Consider the following 24,416-nt stretch of genomic DNA (forward strand, 5'->3'; position numbering starts at 1 on the left):
GGAACGGATGGATGTGCGAGATTTGAGCTCCTCTTCCTAAATCTCCGTTTTCGCGCAATACGGTCACCGGGGTGTCTCTCTCTCACTCTCTCTCTCTCTTGGCGGAAACAAAGGAAAAGAGGAAAAGAAAAGGAAGGGGTGGGGACGCAGGAAGGGAAAGGAAGGAGGGGGAAGGAAAGAATGACAAAGGGGCCCCACTTGTAAGTGGTCTTTTTGCAAAATAAACCCTCCACTTGTTCGATATTGTTTAAATGATTTATATAACACCTATTGCTCCTCTTTCTTAACACAATTAATCGTATAATTATTGTTCACCATCCACGTCACTAATTTCGTATATATGTATATATATATTATTCGATTTAACCACTTATTATTTTAATTAAATCTGAATTTTAAAAGTTCACGGTGTTACACGCGGATAAAAACGGGAATCGAACACCCCACTTGGGAGAGGAGGGCTCGCCTTCAGACTCAGTTACATGCTGAGTCTGGTATCACACACTTGGCATAGACCCACCTATGGGCATCGACGAGTCTCGCGAAGACGATGCTGAGGTGACGCTTCATCGACTCGGGATAAAGACGACAGTAGTCCTCTCAATTGAGATATCAGCCGTCAACCGCAACATTATGAGGGGTTAGTCGGACCATACGGGACATGAGGTAGAGCTCAAAGAAATCGACGATGTAACACGTGTAACTAATGCAATTCTGACGAGGTTTATTGCATGATACAGAGGTATCGACTTAGTAATCGGAGGGAGAGCACAGGCCCCACCTTACTTCTTCTATAAAAACATTGCACTTACTTCGAAAGGCGTGTGGCAAACCATTTCTCGATTCCTTTATGGCATTCCTCTTTAGTACATAGACTCCAAGTACTTCTCAGCTTGTTATATTCATGACATGCCGATTGCAAATCGGTTTCCTTTGGAACCAACACCACCGATGATGATTTTGGAGGCGTTCCCTTCGGCATGTAAACACTGGCTCCTATGGAACACCCACACCTAGTTCAACTGCCTTCAGACATGCATTGGCACCCGCTATTGCCGCCACCACCAGAAGTTATAAGGTGTGTCTTGGGTAAGTGTAAAAAATGGAACTTGATATGGGTTGGTTAACCAAGTTGCTCCGCTCGAGCCTTATGAAGGGAAGTTCTTGTTAGGGTTTCCACGAGACCATACCCGTGGTGTCAGCCATACCGAACGGTACAGGTCTTTGGGGAACTCTTTTCAGTTTGATATGGTTGCGTACCAGTTGTCAATACTTCATGAACTGTACCCAAAAGACATCAGAGTGTTGTCCCTTTTCACCGGGATCGGCGGTGCTGAGGTGGCGCTTCATCGACTCGGGATAAAGACGACAGTAGTCCTCTTAGTTGAGATATCAGCTGTCAACCGCAACATTCTGAGGGGTTGGTGGGACCATACGGGACATGAGGGAGAGCTCAAAGAAATCGACGATGTAACACGTGTAACTAATGCAATTTTCACGAGGTTTGTTGCATGATACAGAGGTATCGACTTAGTAATCGGAGGGAGTGTTAGTGTTGGTGTCCTAGACCCAGATCATATCTATGATATGTTTAGTTTATTAGTGAATGATTTTATCATTTTGTACCTTGAGTATTCATATTAGTGGATCATTTGGGTTGATGACTTAAATTGTAGAACTTCACAATGAATAAATTTGTTTACTCTTAAATGTTTCTTATCTTGGCAATCAGCAAAGGTACACTGGTTGACCATATAAGATAAGTGTGGTGATTAGATGATGGCCATGTTCTATAGGTTATACGATAAGGAGTTATCGATCTAATCACACATGTGCATACATGGAGATGTATGGCACTGGACAGACCCAAGAATGAAATATCATATGGATTGTGTTCTGTGTCATTGATATTTCATTGTGTCTAGAATTCTTTGGTTGAGATATTTATTTTTCTACATAAGGGATGTGTATTGTTGGTACTGTCCAACGCTCTCTTTAACCAGGAGTTATAAAGGCAGTTACTGCAGTGCATATAACTTATGCGGAAGAACGATACGTATCAAGAAACCATTGTAGCACAAAAAAAACATATCATAAAATTGGATTTAGTGTTGATATAATTTAACTTGATCAATGGTTTAACAATTCAGAAATTCCGTATACGGTTTCAATCGATTATTTATATTTTATTGATTTAAAAAGAAAAAAAAGGACAAAAAAACAGAAAAAAAAAAACCCCCTGTCCGGACAGGACCAGACTCGTGCTACCCGGACCGTGCAATCCGTCTACCTGTGCTACCTGGGAGTTGGGTCTGACCGGATAGAGTTTTTGAAAAAAAAAAACCGTGCTACTCTACTCGTGTTGCCCGTTATCCGCCGCAGGTTTGACCCGGCCCGGACCGTCCGACCCGTTTTCAATACACTACTGGGTGTACCCAAGAGACAGTATTCAGTCACCTAAAGTAACTCAAATTTTGTGTTTAATCTATACCGTCAGATCTGTTTCGGCACGAATATTAAGGAATCAGTGCATTCCATCTCGGATCGGATTGGTCCGGATTTTGATCGGACGGTAGAAACTAAACTCAAAATTGAGTTACTTCAGAGGATCCGGACTGTTCCCCTGAATACGTATCACCTAAGGTAACACAAAATTTCTGTTTGGATCCGGACTGTCGAATCAGAATCTGCACGACTATTAACCGTTCGTCCACGTCCGACTTGATTAGTCGGATTCCGATCGGACGGTCATGATTCAAACAAAACTATTATGTTACCTCAGAGGATTTGGATTCCTCTTCCCCAGAGGCCTAGACATGGGATAAACTGCGCAAACCCTCTTCCGGCCAATCTCCCTTCCCACCCCGCTCGCGTCTTTCCGCTTTCCCTTTTTAACTTCTTTCCTCCCCCACACGAGCGCGCGAACGAGAGAGAGAGAGAGAGAGTCGTTTCTCGTTTCTTCTTCTTCTTCTTGGAGGCAATTGAGTCGCGATGGAAGAGCCTCTTGATTTCGAACAGGAAGATCACCTCCTCTCCCATGCACCTCGCCTCCCCTCCAAAAGGTACGCTTCCTTGGAGAAAATCATTTTTTTTTGTATTAGATTGTTTTCTAATTGTGTCATTTGTATTCATTTGCGGAACTGTATAGAAAAAGAGCGATTGGCTTGGATGATCTGTTAAGTGATTTCTATGAAAGAAAAAGGAAAACAGTGGAAAAGTGCTCTAGGCATTTCGAAGCGACAAACGGGTATGACTCAGATGAGGATGACAAGCGGTTTGCGCAGATTGAAACTTATTTTCACAAGTTTGTCGAGGTCTGCGAGAAACAAGACAAGTGTCAATTTCTTACCTTTCTTTTCTTATAATCGTTACTTATACAGGATTATTGTTACACCCCAATTTGTTTTTTTTTTTACTTCTATAGACATATTTAATTAAATTTAACAAGCTCCATTACTGATTTACTGGTAGTGCTGTGGTAAGTACATAGCCATGCTGATACATTTCTACCAGAATTGAGTAGTATCTCCATTACAGTCTGTAATCTGTATTGGTGTCATGTAGCTTAGTTTTAAATTCACAGGTGAGTGAGATTGGTTCTGAGGATGAATACCCTATTTGGGGTCGTAGAGCTTTTGGTATGCAGGTACCATTTTTCTCTACTTAAATTTGAGTTAGGAATATTTATATATGATCAATTGGTACTGAAAAGTCGCTAATTTCAGAAAGCTTTTCCACAATTGGAGAAACCAGTGACTGCAAACAGTGACTTTTTTGGGCATTTTTCTGGAACTGGCTTCGCTTCCATTTTCGATTCGAATGGTGAAAGTGGTTTGTATCCTCAAATATTCATACTAGCTTTGAACTGTTGGCAAGTTAATTTTCATTTTATATTACTAATGTACAATATTTTTTTTTGTTATTGATGTAGTTGAAATTTTTTTGGAAGGTCTGTTAACTAATGGGTGGCTGTCATGCTTGGTCGCCACAACAGGTTCTCTAGAAGATTCTATTGCTTCTTGGACATTTCATACAAGTCAGTGATTTATTTCTAAATGATGCAATACTTTTTTATATGGTTGTTAATTGTTGACTTGACCCAATCCAATCTGGTAAAGGCTGACTTGATGGGCCACTGTTTGGGTTAGAACTATGGTTCTTGATTTTCTGCTTAGCCAAGTTGGGCCTGACATTATGCTTGTTTAGTTTTTTGTAAATGAAATTTGAACTTCCTGCTAACCAGATATGTTTTCCTCAATACCTAGCGGTTAGAATTCCATTTAGTTGTTGTGGAGACTTGTGGAGACTTGTGTTCCTCAATACCTAAACCCGGAAGACTTGCATGTCTCAGCATGTGATTTCTGGTGCAGCATTCTCAGATCTGAAAATAAGGTAGTTCTAACTAAATATAATTTCAGTGGTAATTTCTTTCAATCAAACATATGAGTGATGCAGCGCGACTAATTAGGTTATATAGAGTAATCGTGCTGCATTGTTTGGTTTTATCTATGCAATGAAATCCAAAAAAATAATACAGAAGCAGAATTTACAGAAATAGTTGAAGGACAACTTTAGATCTTTAATAGTAAATTAGTAAGAAATATAAAAGGAGGGAAAGTCAAAAGCAAAATAAAAATTGTAATTCGGGATACTTCAGACCCAAAAGGACAGGCGTTTTGGTTGAAAGTCTCATTCCCATAGCATAAATTTATTTGAACTAGAAACAGTTTATGAAACATGTACTGAGCATGATGGTAATATGCAAGGTTACCAGGTATTTTTATTTATTTACTATATTATTATTATTATTATTATTATTTTTTTTTTTGGGCGGGTAGTGGGGTGTCATGTCGCATGCTGCTGCATATTAATTGCAAATTGGAAAAGTACAAAGAGGACCTTACTTTTTAAATAAACTTTAAGGGTGATCAATCACTGGAAAAACTTGGCTGGATACCTTCTTATACTGTACTAAAGGATGCTATCTGAAACTATGGTTATCTATGCCCCACATTCAATGGCACTGATTGTGAGATCTCCGAAGGTCAGTGTAGGCTATACTGCAAGGATTTTAGTAATATTCTTGGGCACTGGTATACATCAGCAAAAGTTCTTCTTTTTTTGTTCTTTTTCATATTTGTTTGTTGTTCACTAATAAAAATGTTCCTTTCCCTTCTTTATGGTCGGCTTGCACCAGTTCAGTTGATCTTGGGTGCTTAAGTGAACATTCAGGGTCAATTTTTTTCAGAAACTATTTGTTTTTAGGTTGCTTATGCCAAAAAACAAAAATGGTTCAAATTGGTTTTTCTTGAAATTGTATGCCTATTCAAGTTATTGCACTATCTGGAAATGTTCGAGGTCACGTGATTAAATTTTTGGTTTTCAGATGGCGCATGTGAAGGGCCACCTCTGAATATTTGTTCATGGATCAGAGCTCTTTCAGCCTGTTGTCAAATTAGGTAAATTTTGCAATACTGATAGGAGAGATGGATACCTTACCAGATAACTATTGTTTAGTGAGGTGTTGTCCTGCTACTCTTGCTTTTTGTCTTCTTTCTTTTTTTTTTTTTAAAAAGTTGTAGGCGAAGTGCCTTGGTCCTATATTTTTCTTATATTAGCAAGTTATAAACTGAAAGGGAAATGAAACTTAGTACCCACATTCCTTATTAACAGTTTGTTATCGTATCAGCACGCATTTTTTTTCTTTCTTTCAGAAACAGGTACCAGATTTTCTCCTCTACTGAAATGCAAGAGTTGCTGGAAGTGGTCATCTGGTTCTATTTGGATCGGCATCTCCTCGGATTGGCGTTGGAATTAAATGGATGTTTCCACTCCATTGTCCATTACTTTTTGGATGCTGAATGGGAAGACAGCTGTGCAAAAGTAGCTGCGTCTATTGCTCTCAGGTAATAGGTTTGCCACACTATTTTTGTACCGTTAAGGTTGCCAGTTCCTAGCAGGTTCAATAACCAAATTTCTTGGTGATGATTTATAGTTTCTTATTCAAGTGCAGGGTACCAAAGGATCTGAACTGTTTACGAATTGTTGAATGTATCACTGGATCAGATAATCGAACCAAGTATCTTAAAAGTCAGCTTGCACTTCATTTACTGATTGTTTGTTTTGACAACAAAGTAAGTTCAATTCTTCTTCTTTCTTCAAAATTGATTCTTTTTGACGTATATATAACTCTGGCACTCTGCAGACCTGTCTTACACTTTGAAACGATTATATATATATATATTCTTTAATTTCATTTGAGTTCAATGTTAGTTTTTTGTTTCCATGGAATTTGTTGGTCTTGAATTGAGATTTTAGGATAGTATTAAATCCTAACTTGCAAGCACGAAAACTAGTATTTGATAATCAAATACTATGCATAGCACATATTGGTCTGTACACTGTACTATGGATCAACATCTGTGTTTTCAAAGTTCAGTCAATCTGAATTGTTTAACATGATCTCCGTATGAAAATGTACTTACAGACTAAATTATATATTTTCTAGAATTTTTTACTATTTATTTTAGATAGGTAGAAAATCAATACTTTTGAATGGTCTTAAGAAATAATAAAAGAACTTCTAAAAACAGGTATATTTCCATATTTTCATATGGAGATCATGTTGAACGGTTCAAATCACGGTTCTCTTCACTTTGGACTCTTTCTAAATTCATCTTATTATATTAGGCAAAAAGTGCTGAGGAAATACTAAAGCTGCTTGCTTCAGTGAACTTGGAAGGAAATAGCTGTGATTTCTTCAAGCTCTATATTTACTTGGTTTTAACAGAGAACCATCTCTTGCTTTACCACCCATTCCAAGAGAAATCTAAAGTAGTCGACTTGTGGTGCCAGTATCTTCGCAATTGTTCTACTCAAATTACAAGCACCGACTGGAGGACTTACCCATCCAAGGTACGCCTTTTGCTATTCTATTTCATTATATTTTGGTATTGCTATCCTATTTATTTCTTTGTTTTCAGGATCATAAAAACCTTATTTAGTACTGATTTATTTTTCTTTATTATATTTTATAGGTTCGGAACAAGGCATCATACCTTCTACAAAACATGGCACTGAAAAGTAGTAGCTGATTACATTTGTACCTCACTCTTTTGATTAGTACTAAATTATAGGAGGCTTTAATTTATCTTATGTAGATGCCCCACTCGTGCGGGTGATTTTGTTACGGGCATGTTCGGTTGTTACGGAATTGTGTGGGATAGAATGTTTGATTGTACTGTAGTAGTAATAGTTATGAAAAATTATAATTAAAGAAAGATATTTATGATTTTTTTTTTATATTTCAAAAATCGGTGTCAATAATATTTCAAAAAATTATGTACAAGTTCAAAAATATGAAAAATAAGTAAAGATCAATTAGTGTCGTATGTTGAATGTGGATCTAAACCTGTTGTACCCTAAAATATTGCCAAATTAAATGAATGAGAAATGACAATGTTAAAACACTTGGAAAATGCCAAACATGCATAAAGGCTCTCCAAAAATGAATGGATAATGGCATGCTAGAATACATGAAAATATTCTACATGTGAAACCGTGAATTTTAATATATCATACATCTCTTAACTCGAAATGGTTGGAGAGTTATTGAATTTTGAAAATTAAATGAAATGAGAAATGGAGGTGTCCATTATTGTTTGAAATGGGTGCACTCATTTAAATCATCAAATTGAGTCACGGCCTTAAATTGATATAGGTCGAATTTGATTGTATTGAACTCCAAGTTGAGTCACGGTTTTAAAGCAAAGAAATGAAATCGCTACATGGATCTGTTATGGTTTGCTTTAATATATAAGCGTGATCCAATTAAAATAGATATGCTTTGATTTGCTTTGATGGGCCGAATTAAGCAAAAATAAACCTATTTGCTGCACAGGCCGAATTGGGCCTAGCACTTCGGTGTGGTTCAAATCAGAGGCGTGAACTATGCCTCTCATTAAACAGGACAAATGGGACCCGCCAAGCATCAACCAATCAGCGCTCAAGGCAAAATCCGCTGGAATTGAATGGAATGCGCAACGCGCCTTGCATTGCTCCTTGCTCAAAGGTTCGGTTCACCAAAGACCATCAAGAACTCTCATGTATGGTCCATAACACCAAGCCTACACAATGCAAAGGTATCTTCATCTCCAAATGATCAACGGCACAGTGAAGAAAACAAACAAAATAGAAGGACAGTAGCTGGCCTGGCCTCTGCGCTCTTGCCTCCCCACTGCCTTCAAACATAGCCGTTGGATGCCCTCAAGAATGGAGATCATGCCAAACAAACTATAACTGGCTCCTATGGAACTGCCTTCAAACATAGCCGTTGGATGCCGCATGTAAACACTGGCTCCTATGGAACACCCACACCCAGTTCAACTGCCTTCAGACATGCATTGGCACCCGCTATTGCCGCCACCACCAGAAGATATAAGGTGTGTCTTGGGTAAGTGTAAAAAATGGAACTTGATATGTGTTGGTCATAACCAAGTTGCTTCGCTCGAGCCTGATGAAGCGAAGTTCTTGTTAGGGTTTCCACGAGACCATACCCATGGTGTCAGCCATACCGAACGGTACAGGTCTTTACGAAACTCTTCTCAGGTTGATACAGTTGCGTACCAGTTGTCAATACTTCAAGAACTGTACCCAAAAGACATCAGAGTGTTGTCCCTTTTCACCGGGATCGGCGGTGCTGAGGTGGTGCTTCATCGACTCAGGATAAAGACGACAGTAGTCCTCTCAGTTGAGATATCAGCCGTCAACCGCAACATTTTGAGGGGTTGGTCGGACCATACGGGACATGAGGGAGAGCTCAAAGAAATCGACGATGTAACACGTGTAACTAATGCAATTCTGACGAGGTTTATTGCATGATACAGAGGTATCGACTTAGTAATCGGAGGGAGAGCATAGGGCCCACCTTACTTCTTCTATAAAAACATTGCACTTAGTTCGAAAGGGGTGTGGCAAACCATTTCTCGATTCCTTTATGGCATTCCACCTTAGTACATAGACTTCAAGTACTTCTCAGCTTGTTATAGAAGAGGGGATATATTCATGACATACCGATTGCAAATCGGTTTCCTTTGGAACTAACACCACCGATGATGATTTTGGAGGCGTTCCTTTCCGCATGTAAACACTGGCTCCTATGGAACACCCACACCCAGTTCAACTGCCTTCAGACATGCATTGGCACTCGATATTGCCGCCACCACTAGAAGTTATAAGGTGTGTCTTGGGTAAGTGTAAAAAATGGAACTTGTCTTTGAGGAACTCTTTTCAGGTTGATACGGTTGCGTACCAGTTGTCAATACTTCAAGAACTGTACCCAAAAGATATCAGAGTGTTGTCCCTTTTCACCGGGATTGGCGGTGCTGAGGTGGTGCTTCATTTTGAGTGGTTGGTGGGACCATACGGGACAGGAGGGAGAGGTCAAAGAAATCGACGATGTAACATGTGTAACTAATGCAATTCTGACGAGATTTATTGCATGATACGGAGGTATCGACTTAGTAATCGGAGGGAGTCCGTGTAATAATTTGGTAGGGAGTAACAAACATCACCGGGATGGACTCTCAGGAGAGCACTCAAGTTGGTTTTTTGTTGGTATGCACAAACAGGTCGTATTTGTCAGAAACAATTAACAAAGTGATGTTAAAAAGGGCCAATTATGGGCCACAAAACTGATTCTATCACTGTGTAGGCCCATAAGATTGAAATAGATGTGTAGTATGCTTATTTAAGATTTGGGCTATGCGGTAACAAGCACAAATATGGTTAGGTAACAAGCACAAATATGCTTATTTAAGGGGTCGGCCTTGTACAACTCCTTGATTGTGGCAAGACCAGGACTTGCTGATGAAATACACAGGCTCGGGTTGTTAGCTGAGTCGATGCCATCTCTTGATTCGATTGCAGCCAACCTAAACTTGACACATGGCAGTGTTGGCCTCCCGCCTTTGCCATTTCCAAAGACAGACTATTTATCTAGTGAGTACTAAATATACTATAGCACCCTGTGTACATATACAAAGACATGCAAAGAAACCCTAATTTATGTTGTTATTGTTTTTTGATAAAAAAGGGGACTTGCAGTCACCGAAGAGGCCGCGTGTAGAACAACGAAGTCTACTGGTTGATCAAACCCAATTAAAATCGCCATTAAGAGAATACCTTCAGACAGTTTGTAGTCCCCTCAAATCAAAGCTATTGTCACTTCAATCTTCTCTTGCAAGGTTGCTGATTATCTCATATCTATTAATGTAATTAGTTTTGCCTATCACTCTGGGCTGTAGTGATAATAACTTTTATGTTGAGCATTTGCCAGACATTAGAGGTGTAATTAAAATAGACATGGCAGAATTTATTGTAACTGTTTGGTACTCTGTCGGTCTCTTCCTTGTGGTTTTCCTACATTAGGTTTATAGTTATGTTCTGATCTGGTTGAACAAATCTGCAAAGAAGAACATATGGGTCCTTAAAAAAAGAAACTCTTGAGGTCTCCAACCAGAATATACCAACAAGTAAATACAACCTTGGTATGAAATTGTTGCTTGAAATTTCAATTAGCACTTGGCTTAGAATACTAGATTTATTTGTACCTCATGGAGGTGCCCTAATCACCTTGATGGTTATCCACACCAAAGAACTTCAAAACATTGTCCGTACACTCTCTTTCCCATTTTTAGAAAATGAATATTGGGTGGCTACTTGTAAAGACATCAGGATAGGAGGCTATAAATTTTGTTTTTACATGTTTAATATGGGTAAATCTATAACATGATATCGTAAGAATTTAAAGTTGGAAAGTGATAAGAACATAATGACAAGTTTGTATGCAGCCCAACAAGGCCAAATCTAGCAGGAGGTGGCCAAACTTGTGCAGAAACCGACATTGATATTTTCTTCTGCAAGGTCTGATTCTTGAATTCAATCTATTATATAGCCTTTTCTGCCTTAAATTCAAGTATTCCATTCCAAGTTGACCATTTCCGCTGACGTATTCTTTTCTTTCGAGTTTGAAGTTTTTGCATTGACTGGGTCTATGTAATGGCATCAAATTGCAATTAATTTAAGGAACTTTTAGAATTGCGACTTGCATGAAAGTATTTCCTGTTGCAAGTTGAGAATTTAGCATAGTGAGAAAGTGCCAAATATCCCATTAACTCATAAGCAATTTCATTTGCTTTGTTTACATTATTGCAGGACATGGGTGTTCAACAAAATTTCTATCAAACACCAATTGTGCTTATGCACAATTAGTTTAAAGTTATTTTGAAGTATAGGTTTCTTTTCTGGCAATAATGAAAATAGAGGGCTTCTTCTGTAAGATGTCTTGAACTTTTCATTTGACTAATTTTATAGTCAATTGATGTAGATTTTAAAGCTGACGGCAATAAGGATAAGAACAATGTGTGAGAGAATGGGACTATCTCAAGATGTATTGAAGAAAGTGTTTTGCCTTGTGAAACAAATTCTTATACAAAATACATTTCTTTTCTTCAACCGCCACATTGATCAGATTATCTTGTGTAGCATATATGGTGTCTCCAAGGTATATTTTTTTTATTTGTTTACCTCTTTCAGAACTTAAAGTAGCTGGTTTTTTCCTTAAACTTGTCAAGAAAAGTAAAGGACTAATAGTAATAAATGGCAAAGTTCAGCTAGATTATCTTGTGTTGCATTTAAGGCACTAAGAAAAAAAGGAGGCAAAACCCTTTTTCATAGGGGTAAAAACAAAAGGGGCATTTAGTATGGGGTCCCTTACAATGAAACAGCAAGAAAATTTTGTCATTCTAGGTCATTTACCAATCAAATCACTCTTTAATATTTGAAGGAGGGGTCAGAATTTGTGAGCTGTGTATAGCTTGTATTTTGTACGGTTCACGGGGCACGCGAAATAGCCTTTCGTCCTCTTCCCTTAGGTATGGGCTGCTTAGTTTGACCAGCTCTTGCACCTTGGTCTAAACCTGATACTATGATATTTTGGAAAGATCAAATGGAAAGCAAGTTTTTCAACGAGTACTTTGTATTTACATGATACAATTCTGTGTTTTTTTGTGTAGATCAATAACTTGAGCTTGACTTTTAAGGATATTATATTCAACTGCAGAAAGGAACCACAATGTAAATCTCAGTTGTTTCGTAGTGTCTTCATTCACTGGCCTTCTCAAAGCAATGGTGGGGTATGTACCTTATGGACTTTGAATATGTTAGATTGACTACAAACTATAACAAACACGATAACTGTTTAACACCTATTGAAATAAAAAATTAAAATTGTTGATATGTTCTCTATTGTTTAGATAGGCCACACACTAAATTTGGTGTAGTTTGAAAGTCTTTTTGTCATTCTTCAAGTGAATTGAACGACTCAATCTATCATCATTTGATCAGTTGCCAAATGATTCTCAAATTGAATGAAATTTATTTCAATTTAGATTAATTTGGTTGTTGATTATTAAAGTTGTTAAATAAGTCTGGTTGTCAATATTTCTCTTCCAAACTGTTTATCTTTTAAGACTTATTCTGCATTTCCACCCTTGTACCAATTCAGATTTCCATAGATGCTCCTTTTACAAACTAGTATATAAGTTCCATGCAATATATATCTTGTACAACTGTACATATGGTTTAGTGGCGGAGTCATGTATTGCTAGGGTGGGCATTTGCTCCTCCCTACTAAAAAAATGGATTAAAGTCTTTCCTTTTGCTATAATGTTTTAGAATAAAAATGCAATATCTGCTTTGCCAAAATAGGTTGGAGATTATGCCCCATGAGAAATTACGATTTCTTTTAGCCCACTCTTAAAATGTTTTCTGGTTTCGCCCCTATATCCATTAGGTTAGTACATGCTTTTTTTTATGCAAAAAGGCTCTCATAAATGTATCTAACTTGTGTAAATTGTCTTGGAAATAGAAAACTGGAGTGGAGTATGTGGATATAATAACCTTCTACAATGAGGTGTTTGTCCCTACCGTCAAGCCTTTGCTAGTTGAGCTGGACCCAACCCGTCAGAAACATAACAATATGCCTGTTGAAGAAAGAAGCACAGCAAATGGTACGTGGGAGATAGATATAACCACTGTTGGGCTGTTCTATAGCAATGACTGTTCAACAACTTTTGTTGGTAGCACAAAGATTGAAAATGCAGTACAAAAATCAACATAATTCCTAATGCAGGATCAGCTTTATTTAATTTCAGGCCAAATATATGCACTATAGCCTCCCTTTACCCAGAAAAGGAAAAAGAAAGAAAGAAAAGCGTAAGAACATAAAAAAGTCACGCCTCTGCAATGGAGCCAGCTCTTGGCCAACTGTTTTTCAGTGGTGCATTGTCATAAAAATGATCTCTTCTCTATTTTTATGTTTTTTCTATACAGGAGAACAACAACTGTCTGGGTCTCCTAGGCTATCCAATTTCCCAAACAATCCAAATATATCTCTGAAGAAAGTTTCTGCCTCCCACAATATTTATGTCTCTCCTCTTAGATCATCCAAGGTTTAATTTCTAATCTCATGTAGAAAACCCTTACTACAGCTGTCAGATATAGTACCAGTGCATTCTGGTAGATCTCCTTGGTGATTTCTCTATTGGGCATTCAAACTTGTCTAGCATGCCAATACACTTCACACCAATCAGTAATGGTACACTAAATGGGTGGGTGGGGACCAGATCCTGGATGAATTGAAATTCTTTTGTTCATTTACTTTAGACCTTGTACTTTTTGAATAGAAATACTCTTTTTCAGAATTCCTCAATGGATAATTGTAATACTGGCAAATTTTGAATAGTTTTTTTTTCCATGTCTATTGCAGATGGATTCCTATGCATCTGTGGGGGAGAGCATGCATGCATATCAAAGACCCTCAAAGGATTTGACTGCCATAAATAACCACCTCAGTTGGTATCACTAGTGGAAAAACAGGAATCAGGATCGACTTATCTGGATCGGGTGTACGAACCAACCGATACTAATACCTATCTGGATCGGTTCTATCACTAAAACCGATACTAAAAGCTAATGAAAGAACAGTACATGCACTATCAGGATCGATTCTTAGCTTAGAACCGATCCAGATACTATCAGGATCGGTTCTAAGCTAAGAACCGATCCTAATTATCAAGTATCAGGATCGGTTCTAAGCTTAGAACCGATCCAGATACTTGATAATTAGGATCGGTTCTAAGCTTAGAACCGATCCTGATAGTGCATATTTAGCTTTATCCCGAAGTCTGATTCTTCACAGAATCATTTTTCTTTCTTCTTCCTCCATTGCTTGGCGCAGCAGCTATCTTACTGGGCATTGATCATCTATCTCACTCTTCGTTCTCAGGTTCATTAACTGATTAATCATCTCTTTTCTCAAGTTTGATGTTAGATCTAGCACAATTTAGGCTCTAATTCGGCTCATTTTATAAACCCTAATCTATCTTTTAGGTTTTAATACATTTTTATATTTTAAGCTTTTCTTTATATGTGAAGATGAGCAAATTCATGATATATATGAATTTTTGATATAACTATATTTGCACATGCATGCTATATTTGAGCTTTTAATATATACCCATATATACCCTAGCATGCATCATATATATGTTATATAGTATTTGGCTAATATGCTATGGGTTGCATAGAGGCCTCCCGTCCTACGGCTCAATATTTGAGTTTTCAAAATACTAACGGTCGATCCGAACCATTCATCTTGTTCTCCATATTAATATGTGTTTGGAGACCAAATTTTACATTTTTTGGAAATTGTTTACTATTTTTTTATGGTCCAGATTTGTCTGAAAAACAACGATTTTCAATAAATCTAAAACAATAGTAAAAAATTTCCAAAAAATGTAAAATTTGGTCTCCAAACACATATTAATATGGAGACCAAGATGAACAGTTCGGATCAACCGTTAGGATTTTGAAAACTCAAATATTGAGCCGTAGCACGGGAGGCCTCTATGCAACCCATATATAGCACCGTAGCCAAGTCCATGTTATATATATATACATCTCTTATTTAGGTTCCGATGGTTTAATTTTGTAGTTTGGCTATTATTGAGAGATTTGGTGCAGCGATCTTCATCTCACTCGGTACGGCATCTAAAAAAGTTGTAAGTAAAACATAAAACTCATGTTTAATTAGTTTTGTGCATAAATGTGTATTTCGATAGCTAGACTAAATAGATTTGTAGTAAGTATGTAGCTAGAGTATTGTCTTAAGAGCCAAAACCGCATGATTAATGCCTTTAAGTCATGATACTCGTTCAAAATTAATCCATTAGGGATTAATTTTGAATAGTCCCCGTTTTGGGACTGCTCTTTGAATACTTTGTCTCAATTAGGATGTGACCACTTGTTAGTCGTGTTTTAGTATTTAAGAAAATTTCGGCAGCATTTCTAATTTTATTATATTTCTTTCAATTCATATAAATTGAATAATATGACATGCTACAAACCTAACATGCAGAAATCATTGGATATTGGTCGTGCTTATGCCAAGAGAACCTGCATTGTACGTGTATGATTCCGATAAGAAGTCTAAAAGAATGCTGATGATCAGTGCTGCTATCGAGGAGTAAGTGTCTTTCCTAAATTTTACGCTTCTTTAGAATACTAATGATTTTATTATTATATTATCATTTCAAAAATGTCTCGTAAGTACTGATTGTTCAATGTTTTCATATTTCAACAGCGTCTTCATGAGGGAAATGGGTGCTTCTTTAACGGTTCGTAACGATTGCAAGGTAATAGTTTCTATTGCGATATGATTATAATGACCTAGATGCACACATTTGTGAATATACATATAAGCCATTTGTATGCTCGTAATACAAATATTTTATTTTTTTTAAACTTGTTATATAGTGCCCACAACAACCAGCCGGCTGGGAATGTGCATATTATACCATGTTGCTCATGCAAGACATAATAAAGCACTGTCTCGATGTTTTTCCGCAATTGAAGGTATATATGCATTTATAAATTTTTCAAAAATAAGCATTGTTGCTTCAAATATAATAAAATACACAATTTAATTGTATATATATGCTCTTCACAAATTCTAAAAATGCAGGATATTCCCGCTAAATATACGGTACAACGCTTGGCCGACTTTCGCCAAATGTGGGCCCAATTTTTGCTGAAAGAAATTAAGTCGAGAAGAAGTACAACAATTTAGGGTGTTTTATTCGAATTTCCATGCATATATGAACATGATTTTTTTGTAATAAGTTAGGATGTGTATGATATATAATTAATTTAGGATGTGTTTTATTGATAATTAATTTAGGATGTGTTTTATTGATAATTTAGGATTTGTGATAATTTGAAATTTTGGCCAGCTAAATAAATATGGAAGCTGGTCATTTAATAAATTTTTTTTTTTAAATTCAATAAAGTATCAGGAACGGTTCTTACGTAAGAACCGATCCAGATAGAATTTTTTACAAAAAAAAATTCAGAAAATAATTATCAGGATCGGTTCATACGTAAGAACCGATCCTGATAGTTATTTTCTGAATTTAAAAAAAAATCTAATTTAAAATATTCATCTGGATCGGTTCTACAGTACAACCGATCATGATTCTATTTTTTCTGAATTTTAAAAAAATCTAATTTAAAATATACATCTAGATCGGTTCTACAGTACAACCGATCCAGATAGTAACTATTAGGATCGGTTGTAACAACCGATACAGATTTATTTGGTATCTGTAACGCCCTGATCAAGATCGGTTGTGAACCGATACTGATATCCGTATATAACCGATCCTGATTCTATTTACTCCACTAGTGTATGTACATCCATTGATTTCAGTATTTTGATTTAGTGTGAACGTGTTCCTAGTACCAAATCCTTACGTTTATATATTCAGTATTTTCTAGCGCAAAACAAGAAAAGAAAGATATCCATTTGAGCATTTACATGGTAGCTTTCATTGTTTAACCCTTGAATAGACATCACATACAGGATTGAAGGCATCATTATTTTGTAGAGGTGCATGAGTAGGGTAATATAGTAGTCTTGAGTTTTTTCAGAGCTATGTAAGAAATCGTGTTAGTGAGATATATTTAATGATCACTCTCTTTTTTCCTAAAATTTTTCGAAGATTTTTTTTTTTTGCTAGAATCTGCCAAAAATGTTGAATAAAAGCTGAGGTTCTTTTTTAATTGTTAACTTTTCGGTCCTAGCTTAATAGTACTAGCATGTAGCATCCAAAATCTTGCACAAATGTTCAATAAAATAAGTAAGGCTTAAGTGAAGCTGATGTAACAATTTTAAAGACTAATTCAATGTGTTGATTCATTCTTGTACCTCCGTATGACCAGCAAGCATTAGTTTACCTAATAATTTGTTCATATCAGGAAGTGTTTTTCAAAACTTTATTGTTAAGGACTGCTACATGACACACATTTTCTTGCAGTGGTGAAGATAGCAAGGCAAAAGACAAGGCAGAATGAATAACATTTTGTTTGGTGTCTCGATGAAGAGAACACTTAGTACTATTTAGGAACTAATATACTAAAAACCTTCTGTTTGGCAGTAGCTCAACACATGGATAACATGCTATCACATTGCATTTATCCCTTTCCCAAAAAGAATTGGTAGGCCAATACTTACAATGTAATGGCAATGAATGTCATAGTTGTAGTTGTACAGTTTTTGTTATGTGTGTCTACTATTGATATAACTTTATATATAGTTGTTAATCTTAATAGTTAATTATCTGTTTTCATATACAATGTCATGAACAATTTTGTTACACACTTGACAATAGCTGCCGAAGCAAAGCGAGCCTCACTTCTAGTGTATATTTCATACAAATACGTGAAACAATATATGAGCACGATGAATCTGTTATATATATACTAAACAAAATCTGATAGCAAGGGACTTGTACAAAGGTGACATTCTGGTGGCATTGAGCGGTATTTTTTACTTTCACCCTATTTGGATGGAGAGTAAAGAATGGGAAGTAAATAAATGAAATGGAATAGAAAGGAAGATTAACATATTTAGCATCTTTGTGTTTGGATGATTAATAAGAGAAAATAAATTTAACTTTCCTTTCTATTTTATTTCTTGTTTGGTTGATTAAAATTTAGGAGGTTAATGAGAAATTTGGTGTCTGTTGTAGGTTTGAGAAAAAAATATTGTATGAGAATTATATATATATATAATATATAATTGGACATTTATGTCTTTTTTTCTAAAAATATTTGTAATAAAATTTCTTTTCATTCATTACACTCCAATTTGGGAGGGAAATTAACCGATTCTATTAATTATAATGATACAAGGTTAAATCTTTCACCTCGTGTACCCTTCATCTCCTACATAATTTTATCAACCAAACATGATTTAATGAAAAGTTTTTGTTCATTTTCATTCCCTCCCTTCCTCTACTCTCCATCCAAACAAGGTGTTAATAAATATAAATTCAAAATATATCTACAAAGTAACAATAAGTTTTGACGGATCTTAAAATTATATTCCTACATTTTTTTTTCTAATACAAACAACAACAAAAATTAGCGAACAAAAAGTACTATTCCATCTTAAAATTATATTCGAAATTCTTTGTAAGATTGGGGTGAAAAAGGATGAAATTATTTTGAGAACAAAGAAATGTTATCTATTTTTAGTTTTGAAATGTGGTAGCATTTTAATTTATCTCATATTTTTTCTTGGATTTTATTGTTTGTGTCAAAAAAAAAAATGTGCAGACTAAAAAGACCATCATTTTTATAACATGAATTGCGTTATTTTTATAAATGTAATTTCCAATTTAAGTTTTGGTATAGAATATTGGGAGCATTTACTCCAAGCTAAAACTAGGACAAAACTGAAAAGGACCCCTGCTTTGAAACATGACTTCCGCAGTGCTACATGGTTAAATTAAACGCTTGCACAATTGACATGTTTCTAGCACATTTCAACATTTTCTTTGTTCAGCCCATCACTAGCGCATTATATACATGCTGTACACACATGTTTCAAGTTTGTTTGCGCTCTTTTTGAACTCCATTAAGCAATCTGACAAGCGCTCCCTTTCCTTGCATCGTTTCCTCTTAAATAGAACACCTAGGTAGCACCTCCTAGCCCTCAGAAATATTCACATGCTTAATTAGGCCTTTTATCCATTCAGTTGCTCAGGCAACTTAAGAGTCCGTTCTTTGCTTAGCAGCCTTTGCTACGTTATTAGTCATATTACTATTTCCTGGCTTAAATTGAGGATTTGCATAGCATCGTGGGTGGCCAGTCTGCATAGCCAATTCAGGCTTTTATGCTGCTACTTGTCAGATTGGCCGAGTGAGGCTGAGTGAGGTTCGAAGGTGTTTCTTCATTCCTTCTTCTCAAGCTATTACCAAACAAATTGAGGATCTCACTGTCCTCGCCTTCCTTCATTTTCTGTCCTTTTCTTCTTTCTTTTTCCTGCTTCACGCAATTCTGAAACAATGTAGCACAGTTGATGATTTCAGGTGTACCAGGTTCAAACGTCTTTATATTTCACTATGTATAGGGACAACATTTATTACATATAGCTAGTCTAGCAACTGAATTGAGTCGTCTATCATTCGCATAATATATTATCGGTAGTTGGAGAAAATTTTGGTTTGCTGGACGAAACGATCTTCGGTTTGCATCAGCCATCTCTTTATTATTCTGCACGGTTAGGGCTCGTTTAGACTGCAAATCAGAAAGCATTGCTATAAATATCACAATACAAAAACAAAACTGAGTACATAGACTACTATTGTCATAACTGAGGAATACATAGACTACTATTCTCATAAACTGAGATGGTGCAGTACTAGCTGAATCTAAGTGAGGAATACATAGACTACTATTGTTATAACAACTAAAAAAGCAGCCCCACTAGATTTATCACACTAAAACATAAAAAAGAAGAAAAATGATCAAGTGTGCCTTGCTATAACAACCTCCATATTCTTAACTTGTTTCCTGCTTAGGAGCAAAGTCTTGTCAACTTTATGGGTTCTAATATAATCATTTGAAAGTTTGATATCAATCCGCTTAAGATTCTTGCATCGAGAAAAGTCCACCCACATTAAATTATCCACTGTTTGGTGGACGTCAGTTTCCTCCCCCGACAATGTATTGCACCCATGTATAAGGTGATCTTCTCAAAATTAGGTGTTTGTTGAAGGAACATTGCAACTGAAATTACAAGTCATGCACCAACCACCAAGACACAAATCCATTACGCTATAGAAGGCTTCGAGGTTTGGTAATGCCACTTCCAATATACTCTGCACACATCATGAGAGAAATGTAAAGAAAAATATTCACAAGATTCAAGATATGTGTTGAGATTCATCATGTACGATTTGTATAGCACACATGTTGAAGATCCACATTATTGGACTATATTGTAGGAAATGAGATATTTTCTAGATTACTAAAAAAATATCTGAAGTTATTTTCTCTGGATATATTATATTGTTGACGATATCTATGTATTCTAGAAAGTTTCTACAAATATCGCAAAAGATATCTAACTCAAAAAACTTGAATATTTTGTGATCTATGTAATAATTTTTTAAAATATTTTGTGATTTATGTAATATTCTAGAAAATCTGATCCAGCTCCATAACCACCTATAAATAGAGGTGTTATTCAACATTTGCAACTAAGCCTCTGTATGAGTGATTCTCTGTGAGAGTGGAAAGATAAAGAGTGTGTGTGGAGATTATTTCCATGTTTATGTTATTTGAATAATTTTGTAGTGTGGAGTGTTATTTGCATCATCTTCTATTATATGTTGTGATAATAAAAATATGTTTGTAATATTAGTGCTTCCCCGATGTGAAGGTCAATAAAACCAAGAGAACTGTCACAGTAAAAATATGTTTGTAAAATTGGATGCTTACTATCATGTCTTCGCTATGTAATTCGAGAACTGTGACATTTGAAAGGCCACCAAAATAGTCACCTAACTCAAGACAATGGCAAAGATTTTGCATAAAAGAAAGCGTGTTGCCCACGGCAGTTGTACGTAGAGTTTTCCACACAAAGTCTTCCCCACCTAATTGGTATGCACAACAAATATCAATTCCTGACTTGACTGCATCCCCAAGGAGGGAAGAGAGTACATACATGAATCTTTTACTGTGCAGATGCAAGAAGCAATGACGAAGAGACAAGTACTTCAGCTTCTAACTGAAAATGCACGAAAATTCACCGGTGCAACCTTCCAATGACATGTCTTCAAGAATTGGACACCCTGAGAAAAGTGTGTTGATGCTCCTAAACAAGCTTGGCAGCATAAACATTTCCAATACATTAGAGCTTTACTTCATTTTTTAAGGCATAAGGCTTATTCATTTTCTTTTCTGGAAAAAGAGATTGACAACCCCTAGTTTTGTACCAAACAGCAGGAAAGATATATAATTTGTTTAGCAAAAATTAAAGTTACCTTCTAATAGCTTTACTTGCTCTTCTTAACCTATACAATTGCAACTTCCCAAATTAGACCAGGCTCTAATGAAATTCAAAGACCAAAATGCAAAAATTAAACTATAATTAGCTATCAAAACCTGCATCCATCGGAGTTCCGAGATGGATTACCATGAAAAAAGTAACATACAAAAATTGAAGATTGGTATTGGACAATTTTCATTCGTAACAACTTGCTCAAATAATGAGATAAATGATATAAAAAATGTAGCGTAAATCAATAAAATAGGAGTTCCGAGATGGATTAATTTCCATGAAAATTAGAGGCATACTAGTGGATGTCGGACAAGCATAACAATTCCTGAGGAAAGAGAGAGAGAGCATCTAGGGTTTGAAGAGGAAGAACACAGCGCCGCCGGCTTTGGATTCGGAGAACACCCCGCTTAGAAGAATCCGAGTCCTCTCTTTTTCTATTCATTGACAAATGGTCGATTGTTGTCATGAGGCAAAAATTGTACTTCCAACAATAACTTTTTACTAAGCTGATTTTTGTGATTATTAATAGTTGGTTGAAATAATTCTGATTTGTACGAACCACGTCTTAGAGTTCTTATCTCTGAAACCAAAATTGCTCTCCTAGGCATATGTACGTTGATTAAAATTCAAACTATTCAAAATACAAAATGAAATTGTATTTTTCTAATGTATGAAATGAACACTTATTTTGTTGAATCAAATCTTATCCGTATAAGCTGTATATTTTCCTAGATAATATAAATTAACTATCTAAAAGTTTTAGGTTTATAGATCTTGGAATGTGAAATGCAAAATAAACTTTATTTGGATCATACATGTCGTCATAGTTGTAAGCTCGGCGCTCTTCACATGGATCAATCTCTGATTCCCATCTCATTGTTGCCTCTTTTTTCTGTCAATTCTATCTTTATTTTTTCTCACTACTATGCTCCAACAATGTTTTTTTCAGCCTTTGAGGATTTTTGAGTTTGGTTCCTAATATTTTGAAAATTAGAAACAATCAAAGCATAGGTGTCCATGATTCAGCTTTCAAGCGAACTTTGTTAGTGGATTGAAAATTTGAGTTCGAGATTGATCATCTATGAGAAATTCTTACAATCTAGAAAATCAGCTGACTTTTTATCAGGAAAAAATTAGGTGGAATAGTTTTGTTCATTCTGCCCATGATATCACCCCATATTAAGTACCTAACAAAACAGTACATCTACTTATTCACTTAAAGCAGCAAAAAGAACAGAGACGATATTGAAATCTACTCATCGCCTGCCACAATCTGAATGACACGTCAGGTAAATTCATCTATGCTAACATGTTATGCTATGGTTACCAAACCATCTGGGAAGATCATATGATAAAAACGTACAAAGAGAGTTACAATACCAGTATGCTGATCACCCACTGAAATTGCACCTGGTACTGATTTTGATAGAGACTGATTTACTCATTATGAGATTTATTTCACAGGAGAACTCCCCCCTGTTTTTCTGCCTCCTTTGACTGCATGCAGCTCTCTTTTGTTTTATCTTTTCAAAGGAATTGATTTGTTTTCCATCGATTAGGCTCAATACTGGCTTACCATGGATTGTGTGCAAACAAGATGATGCCCCAGATCCTGTGGTACACAGTTTGTTTTTTGTATTTTGATTTTATTTCATTTTTCTAAATTTTAGTTATCCAGGTAGCCAGGTTTTTTTTTTGGTAACTCAGCTTTCGATTTTAATTCTGAAAACAGATTAACACTTGCAACGGATTCTACTGTGATTATTTCTCTCCCAATAAGCCTTACAAGCCCATTATGTGGACTGAGGCTTGGACTGCATGGTCATATTTTGTATTTAAATTTGTGCATAATACATTTTCTTCTGATGTGATAGTTGTTGTATATTTATTACTCATTTATTTGTTTTATTTTAGGGATACGGCATTTGGTACACCAGCACCAGCCGGTCCAGGACATGGCATTTGCAGTCACCAAATTTATTAAAATGGAGGATCCTTTGTTAATTACTACATGGTACAAAAACCAAGAACTTGAAAATGGAAAGCTCAACATATTTTGCTTCTTTTTTCTCATCGAAACTTTCTTATTGGTTTAGTAGTATGGAGGAATGAACTTTGGTTGGACAACTGGTGGTCCATTTATAGCAACTAGGTATGACTATGATGCTCGCATTGATGAAGCATTAAAATGGACCTTTGTAAAGTTTACTACTGATGAATCACGAAAGCAGAAATGAGAGATAAATGGCTAAATAAGGTGTCATACTACTGCTGGTCACACCAGCACTATGATATACACATTTGTTCTGTAAATAGATCCAAAATCTTAACCCTGCTTTTGAGATTTAATTTAAAATAAATAATTTACGGTAGTTGTACTTTGTTTGACCATGATATAATTGTAAGATCACTGAAAACAAGGGAGAAGTGAAGTTTTTTTTAAAACTATAAAGTGGAAAATTATAATTGGTCTCCATCAAATTTCAATTTAAAGATTCATTTGCCTGGTGGGATTGGAAAAGATGGGATGGCCTTGAAGGCATCAATCTTCGTCTACCTTTCACCGGCCAGGTTGCCATATGACAAAAAGTTTTTGAAGTTCATATTTTATATGATTTTGTAAATTATTCCAAGTTTTACCATTTAGTTATTTGCAAATGCTCTACTACATTTCTTTTGTTTCCTACTAACACCAAATCAGTAAATCCAACATTAACATGAGTCAAAAATAGCTGAAAATGTACATGGTGGCATTAATTGAAACAAACCTCATTATGATTATTTCATATAAAGTATTATGGAACATGGCATCTGAAAACTTTTATTGATTTCCTACTAGATGAGGTAAAAGTAGCTAACTAGAATTATAATGTAACAGTCAATATTAAATGTAGCATACTTTTTCATAACACACTGTACCGGTCAGAATGAAATGTCAGTTATGAG

General features: G+C 35.9%; 1 protein-coding gene and 2 pseudogenes across 2 annotated transcripts; all 3 read left to right on the top strand.

The window, feature by feature from the left end:
- The first annotated feature begins 522 nt into the window (after positions 1–522).
- Positions 523–1,515, top strand: LOC144564415 (DNA (cytosine-5)-methyltransferase DRM2 pseudogene; annotated as a pseudogene).
- Positions 1,516–2,829: 1,314 nt separating this feature from the next.
- Positions 2,830–7,245, top strand: LOC144564416 (uncharacterized). The gene is made up of 10 exons (XM_078314010.1): positions 2,830–3,062; positions 3,149–3,334; positions 3,589–3,646; positions 3,726–3,831; positions 3,932–4,036; positions 5,387–5,459; positions 5,715–5,906; positions 6,014–6,134; positions 6,691–6,915; positions 7,038–7,245. Exons 1-10 carry the CDS (start codon positions 2,992–2,994, stop codon positions 7,092–7,094), a joined length of 1,194 nt encoding a protein of 397 aa, XP_078170136.1. The 5' UTR covers positions 2,830–2,991; the 3' UTR covers positions 7,095–7,245.
- Positions 7,246–8,361: 1,116 nt separating this feature from the next.
- LOC144564418 (retinoblastoma-related protein-like) lies at positions 8,362–13,775 on the top strand (annotated as a pseudogene). The gene is made up of 9 exons (XR_013514626.1): positions 8,362–8,789; positions 9,407–9,629; positions 9,819–9,999; positions 10,094–10,244; positions 10,851–10,923; positions 11,387–11,563; positions 12,075–12,194; positions 12,929–13,070; positions 13,393–13,775. The product of XR_013514626.1 is annotated as a retinoblastoma-related protein-like (transcript).
- The last annotated feature ends 10,641 nt before the right edge of the window (positions 13,776–24,416 follow it).

Source organism: Carex rostrata, chromosome 13 (assembly GCF_964058835.1).
Source record: "Carex rostrata chromosome 13, lpCarRost1.2, whole genome shotgun sequence".
NCBI classification, from domain to species: Eukaryota; Viridiplantae; Streptophyta; class Magnoliopsida; order Poales; family Cyperaceae; genus Carex; species Carex rostrata.